Source organism: Rhyacophila brunnea, unplaced genomic scaffold (assembly GCF_057557595.1).
Source record: "Rhyacophila brunnea isolate RB1 unplaced genomic scaffold, BYU_Rbru_1.0 scaffold_15, whole genome shotgun sequence".
Taxonomy (NCBI): Eukaryota; Metazoa; Arthropoda; class Insecta; order Trichoptera; family Rhyacophilidae; genus Rhyacophila; species Rhyacophila brunnea.
Genome location: NW_028232806.1, coordinates 2,335,256 through 2,347,223, shown reverse-complemented (window position 1 = coordinate 2,347,223; position 11,968 = coordinate 2,335,256). Strand labels below are relative to the sequence as shown.

The window sequence follows — 11,968 nt, the reverse complement described above, 5'->3', positions numbered from 1 at the left end:
TAAAAAATCCGTTCCAAGTCGAGACTTTTTTAAGCCAGATTTATTCTCCAATTTTATGATAATTATAGTATTTTGGGTAGAATATATAGGCAGACCCAAAAATACTATAATTATCAAAGAGATTGGACGGTGCCTACAGAGGAGCGCGTAGTCGTTTCGTGGGCAAGTGCCCACAGATGAAGTGGGCCGTTCTCGGACATAAAAACGCCCCATTAGGTATTTTTTTTTATCAATGGGTAGGTACTTACTTCAACTTGCAACCAATTTTTGATAAGCGTATTTTCATTATGAAAAGTTCTCGCAATAAAAACATTATTTGGTTTGAGGATTTGAAAGTATAATACAAATGGAAGTATTTTATTTTTAATAGCAATACAAAAACACATATTTTGAAAAATTAAGCACAAATCGGTTAATAACAATACGACCATGTTTACAAAATGGGCAAGCTTGGAATAAAAAAAATATGATCTTGTGTTTACATATTGTTCTTATCATATAAAATTACATAGTATTATTGTTTTTAAATAAAACAGATATGTTGAAAAATAATTACGGAGTTACAGTCCAATATCTTTGATTACTATAGTACAGGTTGGAAACACTGTATTTACAGCTACAATCAATATAGATTGTTATACAAAATCTGGTCTGAAAAGTGTACAGTGAAAAGTCAATTGAATACACGGCTTACTTTTAATTATTATTTTGATATTTTCCAAAGATTTTCGATTGTATATATCGTTCAAGTATGCAACAATTTCTACAAACAGTTTACCATATTGCATTTGAAGTAGGTATAAGCATTAACATACAAGCTTACAGCTCTGTGTCTGGGTGTATAATCACTCTTGATTAGGGCCGTCGAAAAATATTGTTACTTTGGTACTTATGTATTGATATTTTGTGATTTTTTTTCGGAAATAAATCCCACAATCATTATTTTGATACCTTGAGGCGGTTAATTGTTACATAAAGTTAACCGTCTGAACTGATAAAAAGTGTTATGTGTTAATAGCACCTCTCTTGGCTGTGTTAACATTTAGAGCGAGATTAGACAGTTTTAACAGTTTAGACGGCTAACTTATTGTAACAATTATAACACTCAATGCATAAAAACTACCCTCGATAGCCACCTTGTGTATAGAATAGATGCGCTGGTATCTATATTTTTCTTTCGATACGATGGTTCTAGTCTACGAGGATTTGCTGGCCATTGTGAGAAATTTATACATCATTGAATGTAATTATGTAGGCAGATAGATAGGCATTTATCTGTTTTTGAAACACCAAAAAAAACATCGGACAGGTTTAAAGTTGGTTAAATAAAATTAATTGTATTTTTTCATTATTTTTAATAATGTAATATTTAATTAATAATATGTACATAAAACAATGTTTATTAACACAACAACATTAAAAAAGTCTTATAACTAATAAATGACAACTATTTGGTATAACATGAATAAGCAATTGAAAATCATTTACACATTTGTGAAATAATGTAATGTATTATTAGCAGAGCCAGCTGTCTCGTTAGGTCTTGCAGACAACTTGATTTGCTAATGACATGGTGTTAGATTTTAACAAAATTGTGAAGTAAATTGCTGACTTTGTCAGTTTGGTATTAATGTAATTATAAAATGTATCAAATAAAAAACATATTTTATGCTCACTTCAGTCAGTTTGTCATTTCATCATCTCGGTGCTATAGAGATGACCGTATAGTAAACGATCATCTCTTTCCGATAAGAAAGCTGTGTAAATGAGGCAATCCTCTTTTTTGCTCATCGATAACATATACCCATGCAATAACTTTGCCAAAAATATAATTATAACTTATATACTTTATGAATTTCTCTACCTTTAATTGAAAAGTTTTAGCGACTAAATTAGGTCTATTAAAAGCAGTTTGAGTAACAGCCAGTTCATTTTGTATCCTGGCCACTTAGGATTGCAGGTAAAAGTAATAAATAAATCTGGACGATCGAATTTACGAATCATTGCCATTGAATCATGATCTAGATTAAACATATGATGTGGCCCTGCGATGGAAGGTGGACGGAAGAATAACAACATTGCCGATTCGAGCCGCACCTTCGCCGGTACGTTTCCTAGAGTGATCTAATAAGCATTGATAACATTAAGCGAATCATGGCACCATCTTACGAAGGCTTAAAGCAACCGTATACTGGGCGTCGAAAACATATGTTTGCGACGGAATACTGGGTGTGCGGGTGCTATGACTTTAGTAGCAACGGGGAGATAAGAGAACGCACCAAGCAGCCTCTCATCACACTGAGAATAAAGAGGCGGTGTTGGATCTGGCTCGGCAACGTGCTACGGATAACAGAAAAGATTTTCAACCTGGCTTGCCTGTTCTTCAAGCCAACCGGATTTCAGTGTCCGGCTAAATACTATCTATAGAGTATATACGGCGGAGCAACGGGATGCTGGTTTGACCTGGAATGATGCAAGAAGACTGGCGAGCGACAGGGATTCTTGGAGGCGCCTCATGGTGTCCATATGCTCCCACTAAGGGGGGATGTGGTCGAAGAAGAAGAAGATTCGTACACCATATGACCATGAATCAAATATTGCTGGAATAGTTTTCCCAAAAAATGAAGTGGATTAAATAAATTTCAACGTACAACTATGTTACTGGTATAAAATTGCATAGAGGTCACAGTTTTACGTTTCTTGGTAGCAAAACCAGAATGTTGTTTTAAGCCAGGAGTCCAGCCAAATTCTCCATGGGGAAACAACAGTGGAAACACCATAGTATCTAAATGCAACAACACGTGTTCTGCACCTTGTAAATTTTTTGAATAAACAGCTACATCTATCTTGTGAGGTAATGAACCTTCATGATTTGCTACATATATAATAGCCACTTCATTGGTGATAGTGGAAGCATTATACCTTCTCTGGCATTCTGGCATCTGAGCTTTATACACTCTCCACCGTCTCCACTTTCCTTCATCTTCCTCTATAGCTTCCTTAAGTTTTTTTACATTGATTGGCATATTATGGTCTTCCCCGTCGTATGACTTCATCAACAGTACACATAATATTTGCTTCATAACTTAAATTAGATGGGTGACGCATGCGCAGCTTGACTGCTTCGTCTGTAACATAAATATACCGCTGAGCCTATGATGGTGTCTCTCCTGTCTTTGCATGAAGACTCCTGGATGTCAATTGGGATACTTCGCCGGACACCCTTAAGCAATATGTACCTTTACCTGAAATACTTTTGAGATTTGCTCCAAACGAAGCAAAGGCATTAGCACTGTTAGCAGTGTCTAATAAATTCCCTAAAGTCTTTCGAGGTTCCGGTTAATAATTCTTTAAATTCAGAAGGATATTGTAAATTACAGGCCTCTGAGCCAGAGTTGGTGCGAACACAGATACGAAAGATTGTGTGTATTAGTGCATTTCTGAGGCAACGGGTCTACGAGAAACAGCCGTTTGTCTTGCTTACGCCTACTTATTGCACTTATAGCGAAAAGAGGACAACATGCGGATACATTGATGTCATTGAAACATCCTTTTTGTAAACAATGCGTCTGTGTGAGTATTGCTTGAACTCAACTCTTGTTAACACATCAATAATAATTTGTAATGTTCACTATATGTAAAAATAACTATAATTTGAATTTGCAGAACCAAACTGGTATGGAGTGCATTTGGGCGCCTGAAGAGTATCTTCAAAAGAGACCTCCCATAAAGTGTTCAACCAATATGTGCTACCAACGCTCACGCATGTGAAACGTGGACTCTTAATGAAAGAGAAATCCATAAATTATAAGTAACGCAACATGGCATGGAAAGGGGAATGTTGAGCGTAACGCGTAAATCTCACAAAAGAAACCAATGGATAAGGAAGCAGACAAGAGTATGCGATGTAATATAAGTCGCTAAGTACATGAAATGGCAATGGGATGGACACGTCGCTCGGTAAGTGGACAACCACTGGACAAATGCCGTTATATAGTGGTACCCATATGGCATTAAATGCCCACAGGGATACCGTAAAACCCACTAGATAGACGAGGTCATAAAGTTCGGTGGATGTACGTGGCATCAAAGAACTTGATACCGAGAAGAGTGGACGGAGCCACAAGAGGCCTTCATCCAGCAGTGGATCGACCCTGGCTGATAATGATATATAATAAAATTTAGATTTTCTTTAATGACCCATTTATTCAATTATTTTCAAAAATATATAATTTATATTGTCCGTCATACTGAAAATAGAAAATTGTAACATCAAAAACAACATCTAAATTTTTTAAAGCCTTTTTATCTCAATACATACTAATATGGGTGGTTCCTTTCGGTATATGTAAATAACATTTGATGAAATTCTTTTGACACAGATAGCTGAAATCGCTCCATGAAACTGATTTACAGCTGGAGCCAACCTAATCACTTACATATTCCACAGCATGGAAAGCACAAACTCACCGTACCGTTACTCCGACCCGCACGGATTTAGTTTATTGTTGAGGTGCACAATAAGGGCAGACTTCCGACCAAACTTCCTGTGACAATAATCGCATGAGAACGCCTTCACTCCCGAATGTTTCACGATGTGTCTTTTCAGGGCGTGCGAGGAATAAAACTGCATGGGGCACTCCTTACACAGGTGTGGTTTCTCACGCAGGTGAACAGTTCTGTAGTGGCGGCTGCGGTATCCGGCCGATACGAATCGCTTGTCGCACATCTTGCACGGGTATCGTTCGAGTATTTCCGTCTTCTCGTGTACTTCAATGAGGTGCCGCCTTCTTTGCTCATAGGACAAAAAACGTTCGCCACATTCTGGACATCTATAAGTTAAAAAATATTGATTTGCATATTGTTTGTTTCCATTGAAAAACAAAGGAGATATTTTTTAATTATAAGATTTCGGTACTTTCTAACGAAGCAACCGTTTCAAATGCCTCACAAAAAACCGCCACCCTGAGTGATGTGATTTTTTGCAGTTATCGTTAGTGAGAGATAAGAAGACTTACTTGTGCCTCGACACACCCTCGTGTTTGATCTTAATGTGGGTGTTTAAGCTGTCTCGGATCTTGAAGACCCTCCCGGGGCAATAGGGGCATTCGTGTTTGCCGTCGGAGTGACTGAGCATGTGATTAGTAAGCTGAACCCGTACCGCAAACACTCGCCCGCACTGGTCGCACGTGAAGTTTGGGAAATGATTTGGCATGTGCATTTTCAGTCCTTTATTTGTGGGGAACTCCTCGCTGCATATTCTGCAATATTAGTTTCACAATAAATTAATGGACAAGGGACGGTCTGACTACAACAAAGTTTCCTTTGCTAGGAGAGTGGGTGTATCACTTTCAAGATATTTATTTTAACAGCTCATCTCCTCACAACAAAAGATCAAGTGGTATATGAAAATACAGAGACTGCGCTGGATCGGTCACTTGAATAGAATGCCAGAGGTTATACCGGCGAGGCGGGCTATGTATGCAACCACCGATGGCAAGAGAAGAACTGGACGGCCGAAATTGAGATGGCTGGACTGTGCCACGGGAGAATTAAAAATGCTCGGTGAAAGCAACTGGAAAGTGTCAGCGCTGGATCGTCCAGGATGGAGGAAATTTTTGAAGGAGGCCAAGACCCAACAAGGGTTGTAGTGAGAAAAATGATGATGATGATCACTTCACAATAACAATAAGAGATTGGGTAAATTATCATGAACACATTCGTAATCTATATAATTCCTGAATGTAGATTTGAATTAAAACGGTACAAAAAAGTTCATCCAGCATTGAGAAGGGGTGGACGTAGGCTGTTAAGATCCAACATAAATAGTGCACACTAAACTTTGATATTTGCTGTTTGTGTGATTTTCAATTAATGACTTTTCTAAGGTAACTGAAGATGCGGTATATAAGAATATCCTTCATTGAATTAATTCATTGTCGAAAATAGTTAGTCACAGTTCAATGTTAATGAGGTCCAATTTATAATGGTAGGTACTTATTAAAATATCGTACACACTTGCATTGTAGGTCAGAATCCTCCAGTTTATAAGGAAGTTTAAGGTCGCGAGGCTTCCTTTTCTTTTTGACTTTCGGAAGATTAGCGGCGTGTTGTTTTGGCTGTGCTGGGCAAGATTTTTTTGGACTTTTTTTTCTGGAAGCAGGAAAGAAAATTATTTAACATTGTTAATAAACAGTTTGTAACCCGTAACCTGTCAACAGTAACCCACAATGGCCGCGCGGTTTAAGCATCGGCCTATAACGTCGTGGGTCCTAGGTTCGAATCCTGGGTCAGGCAAGTTCACATATTGTTTTTCAATTTGTGTATATGCGAGAGTATGGACCTGATAGGTTGAGCAAGTGGCTGACATCCATTTCTCGTAAAAACAAAATCTGTTAATACAAAACTCCACCATGTGGACGCCAATTAGATCGGACATGGTCAAAGAAGAATAAACAGTTTGGACTTATAACAAACCCTCCGGCATAAACCCCTCATTAGTGGCGGAGAGTATGTTTCAGGGTTTATCTCAGCAATATCTGTACAATTAATAATTGAATAAGTGAATGCAATATTATGTTGAAGTGCTTGAGCTTTTTGAACGGGTGATAACAGTGCAACGAAGGCTACAAATGAATCTTCAATGCGAATCGACTTACAGCAAATTTAATCATTAATCTTAGTCTCCTTATTGACTGCGCATCGAATTCAGATTGCCTGGAATTATTAAAATATTTAAATATCCTTCGGCACAAAGATGGGGATAAATTGGAAAACTTATAATAGGATAACCTACGTTCCCTCTAATTATTATTGTGTGTGCGGATCATCTACGCATTTGAGTAGTGGCGTAACTAGGATTAGTATCACCCGGTGCGGTACATTTACACCCCCCCCCCCCTAACACAGACATACAATTTTTAATTAAAACTTATATTTTTAAAGTATTTATTAATTTCAGTGATTTTATATAATAATAACTGATATTATATAATAATAATGGTAATTTTTGAAATAAAGAAAAAAAAGTATTCATTGATAAAAATATATTAAATTTGTATGTTGGGTTGTTTTTGTTCAATATAAACACTTTCATGCAAAGTAAACATTTATGAAAAATGTGTTTCTTTTCACCTTGACAAATATTTTTCATATTAATTTTTCAACTACGCAAAAATTTCTTTTTCCGAATTTTGTCGCATTTCTATTGTACCTACTTTTTTATATAGTATATACTTAGGACCAGTGGCGGCCGGCGATTTTTTGGATTGTAATTTTTGAGGGTTCGCTGGAAACTTACCTTATTGAAAAATGAAATTAATTCGGCGTTGTTTTTGATTTGACAAAAGGTTATTGACATTTGGGAAATTACCGGTATATTTTATATTTTTAATAAAACATGATGCGAGTTACTTAAATCTGTATTGGATTAGTTTTAAGAAACGATTGTATCTCTTATAGTAGATAAATACCTCTTACTTTTAACGGAAGCCATCTTATTCTATATAAGTACATTAGGTATCTTTAGCAATTTGTACACTGTATGAATAATGATTATTATGAAACTGCACTTTGTGTAATAGTATTAAGATTTATTAGCTCATCACTAGAATTCATGAATTAATAATTTTCTATATTTTAAATAACCGACATCATTTCGCGTTTAGTCAACACGCAAGATAATGAAATATTAATTTTCCAGAAATGCGGTAGGTAGCAAAATTATTTTTATCTTCACTGATTTAAATAAAGTACACATAAATCAAACATTATTAGACATTGTATTTCTTACCGATTTTAAATTTTCTAATATAATGAATTCTATTGTTTTTAGTTTTACAGGCATTTCACATACGAGATTGCTAAATATGATACTAAACATAATTTGACCGTGAACAGTAAGCTACGCGTCTATAATTACAAACCATAATTCAAATCTGTAATTGCTCTCTACTCAGACCAATATGATGTCATTTTACCCGGTCGGCGCACGATATTCTGGAACTTACGCATGGCGAAAACTATTAGTGGTTTAAGTTGTTTTTTAATGGCTTTAGTTCATACTAAGCTTTGGGTTCATTTTAAGAAAACTATTTAAGTAACTTTAAGTAATTATGAGACTGTACTGACAATGTTTCTTGCAAGTTGAAACATGTCAAAGACTAAGAAATGTAGAGGACCCGGCACATAGGTGATCATTGGATTAACACAAAAATACGTATCTTCTTTTCGTATACGATATTTCATATTATTTTATCGTATTTCAATATAGTGATCCCGCTCGAGGTAAAATTTCACTTGTGTGCTGGCGTTAGTCGCACTTGACCTTCGCCTTCTAAGAAATGAGTCGAAGAATTGTGCATGTAATGGTTATGTGCATTCGAGTAAAACTAAAATCTGGCAAAGGAAACTTTCTTTAACAATATTTTTGTGTGAGGACTGTGCGGGGGATGAAAACATGTGTGCGGACATATTTTGGTAGGGGTGCTGCACACGCGCACACCTTACAGGGAACATTGATGATAACTACTCAGATTTGTCGCATACCGCGGCGTGTAATTAAATAAATGGAAAAAAATTACGATACCTCTCCACCTTTTCTTTTTTTAAATCAGCTTCCACAGTGGTGATTGTGTTATTGATATATTTCATTGAGGAAGGTGGTCTGCCGTCGTCAGGATCGCTGTAAGTTATCTCCAGCTCCTGCTTAATTTTTACCGCTGCCTTTGGAAAGCCACATTCTGAATCAGAAAAAAAATTAGGATATTTAGTACTCTCACGGTTAAGCGTAAACATTGCGTGTGTCTGAGTTATGATTGCGTAGGTGATGACAAGTTATTTTTACATCTCACATGGTATTAAAAAAAAAGGAATCAATACTGAAGAAAGCGGTGGCGAATGGTGGAGGTAGGCTGTTAGATTTCACATAAATAGTTCACACTAAACTTTGTCAGTCATATTTATTTGTTTTCATTGAACTAATAATACAAAATGCATATAAATGTATAGGTATGCTATGAGTGATCCACCAAAAATAGTTCACACCTTTTCAGTGATCCTTAGTTGTTTTCGATGAATCAAGAAAACATTTTAGAAATGGTGTCGGTTCACAATCTGCAATTTGTAGTCTTAGTTCAATGAAAATAAATACGTTTGAATGACATAGTTTAGTGTGCACTATTTATGTTGGATCTTAACAGCCTACCTCTACCTTTTGCCACTGATAGGTAGAGTATACGTTTTATAACTTTGCACTTTTTACTACACTGATTCGGCTCTTTGCCCAATTACCTCACATAAAATTAGATCAAATGATATTCACTTCCATTAATAAATGTAGTAATAAGAAAATAAATAGATATGTATATTTAAAAAAATATTTCTAGAATAAATTACATCATTTTCATCATAGAGCCGGGACTATTGTTTACTAACCCTACCGTCAGTGACATATCGTGCCTAGGGCAAGACATTCTAAGAGGACGGCAGATTGAGGAAGAAGTACCAATAACACAACTGAAATAATTGTTTTCCTTAATGTGAGAAATTTTAAAATATGTTAAAAATCTCACCGAGCACTTGCTTGATGGTTTCTTGGGAGTCATAAACAAGTTTTCGGAAGCCAGCTGCAACTCTAAGTTTGTTGATACAAGGTTCACAGATCATGTAAATATTTTCCGACATCGATTTTGCTTTGTCTTCCACCTGGGAAAAAAAAGAAATGGAGGTATTTACTCTGTAGCCATTCCAATTCCAAAGTAAATAAAAAAAGGAAGAAGAAATATTATGTTAAGTATGACATTTATATTCAGTGGCGGCTCGTCCATATGCACTGCGGTACAGCAGAGCACCCCCGCAAATTAAGACAAATGTAATATTATGATATCCATAAATTTATGTATATTATAAGAAAATATCAATATTATTAAGCGTGTAATCAGCTCGCCCGCGCATCGATACATTCAATGTCCAATAATATTATCATACATCGCGGTACAGGTACGGTGAAATCGGTACTTGATTTTGCACAGTACCGATTTCAATAAAATATACTCGGAAGGGCGCGGGCAGCGCTGCTCGCAGCTGTAAGCCAAATCGGCACTGCGAGTCAGAAAGTCCGATTTCAGTATTTCTCCGTTTCTACGTCGCATGTATGAGCAGGCGCGCAACAGCGAGGAAAGAAATATAGTTATAATGATTTATTAACATTGTTAAAATTTATTTCTGCAAGCAATTTATGCAAAGTTCTTTATTTTAATTATTAATATAATTAATTATTTATATTTAATTTTGATGTTAATAGTAAAATATAATCCAAATAAACATTTATTTTTATTTTTAATCAATCGCAGCACCCCCAAATATCTTATCCACGAGCCGCCACTGTTTATATTCTAAATCAGTGTTTCCGAACCGCCGGTCCGCAGAAATTTTCAACCGGTCCGCAAACAGTTGTCCCCCATATAAGCCGGGTACTCATTAGCGAGCCGTAACTGTGACCGTTGCAGGTACAGTACCCAGTATGAACGCCAAATAAGTAGTTCGCATCTCAAAGTAATAATATAAAGAGAGTGTCTATTGTTCAGAGTGGCTATATGAAGCCGTGTTTCCTGCGTAAAACGCACAGTAGAACCTCAATTTTATTATTACTGTTTCGCTGCCGAAAACGCGTTTACGCGGCCGTAATTACACCAACTCTTAGGTTAATTATAGATGTGTTAACTAAAGTTGAGGCGAAGCAATAATCACACAGACGCATTGTTTACAAACAGAACATCAACGTATACGCATGTTGTCCTCTTTTCGCTATAAGCGCAATAAGTAAGTTTAAGCAAGACAAACGGCTATTTTTCGTAAACATTGTGCAATGCCCATTGCCTCAGAAATGCACCAATACACACAATCTTTCGTATCTGTATTCGCTATGGCTTGCCTCAACTCTGACTGAGAGACCTGTACACCAATTAACTAATTGGCAACATTTAAACTGCTTAACTATGAAAAGTTATACAATCATGTTGCTTCTCAGCATGGCTACAAAATTTAAACACAAAATAGTTAACCATATTTTCTACTAAATTAACTAAAAATAATTACATACTTTAAATTTAACACAAAAACAATAAATTTCAGCGATACATGCTCGCAGTTTTTTAATAAATGTAGTCATTCAAACCAATATTTACCGGCGACGTATACAATAAATATTAAAAATAGTAGAAATTCTATCTTACTAAGCATATTGCGGAGAATATAACCGTGCCGAATGCTTTCTCACTCGCACTTATAGTTCGTTTTTGTTCAGACGTTGGTTCGAATCTAGAGTTGGTGACAGTATCTGGAATGGTTACAGTTAGCTCACTAATGAGTACCCGGCTTAAGAAAACCGAGGTAGCGTTGACAAACTTGGATCTGTCAGGTTTTATTATAATCCTACCTGTAAGGAGAAGCAATAGCCCAGCATTTCCGAATAAACCTCGTCGCTTCCATTGTACGAATACACTTTCGTCATGTCTTTCAGGTAACCCGTTTTACTGATTGACAAACAAGTCTGACAGAAGTTTGTCGCGCTACTTTTTTCGATGTCGGCGTTATTATTCGGTTTCTCTATTTTTACGAGAAGATACATGTCCTGCTGTTGATTAGAAGATCCTAGAAGAGGGTCCATTACTGAGGTTTTCAAATAATTGATAGAATAAACAAAAGGTATTAACTTCCAAATAAATAAATCTTAATTTGACGACAGAAACTGACAGCAAACAACACAAACAAAGTGGAGTCAGTCTTGCCAAGTCAAAATTTGAAATTTCAGTAAAATGTGGAAAAAAATTTAAGTAGATTCGATAAAATATCAATAGATTTCTATTTCGCCGCGAGCCGCAGGTTCCCAATTTTTCATAGTCGGCTTGTTTTTTTAGGAGAAATATATAACCGCTAGGCGCAGGTTCCCTATTTTTCATAAATGGCT

General features: G+C 36.2%; 1 protein-coding gene across 1 annotated transcript; it reads right to left on the bottom strand.

Annotated features, from left to right (window-relative positions):
* Window positions 1-4,194: 4,194 nt before the first annotated feature.
* On the bottom strand, window positions 4,195-11,790 carry LOC147074786 (uncharacterized). Its single transcript, XM_085942648.1, has 6 exons — window positions 11,438-11,790; window positions 9,573-9,705; window positions 8,588-8,741; window positions 6,019-6,153; window positions 5,019-5,261; window positions 4,195-4,832 (listed from the first exon to the last, which is right to left on the bottom strand). The coding sequence occupies exons 1-6, from the start codon at window positions 11,666-11,668 to the stop codon at window positions 4,478-4,480; spliced, it is 1,251 nt and encodes a 416-aa protein (XP_085798774.1). The 5' UTR covers window positions 11,669-11,790; the 3' UTR covers window positions 4,195-4,477.
* Window positions 11,791-11,968: the final 178 nt, after the last annotated feature.

What these genes read in the sequence shown, in the direction of transcription:
- LOC147074786 (XM_085942648.1), bottom strand. Translation starts at nt 11,668, where the DNA reads ATGGACCCTCTTCTAGGATCTTCTAATCAACAGCAGGACATGTATCTT. An exon ending in GCTATTGCTTCTCCTTACAG is followed by an intron (nt 9,706 to 11,437) that starts GTAGGATTATAA and finishes TTTTTTTCCCAG; the next exon opens with GTGGAAGACAAAGCAAAATC. An exon ending in GAGGGTGTGTCGAGGCACAA is followed by an intron (nt 4,833 to 5,018) that starts GTAAGTCTTCTT and finishes TTTAACTTATAG; the next exon opens with ATGTCCAGAATGTGGCGAAC.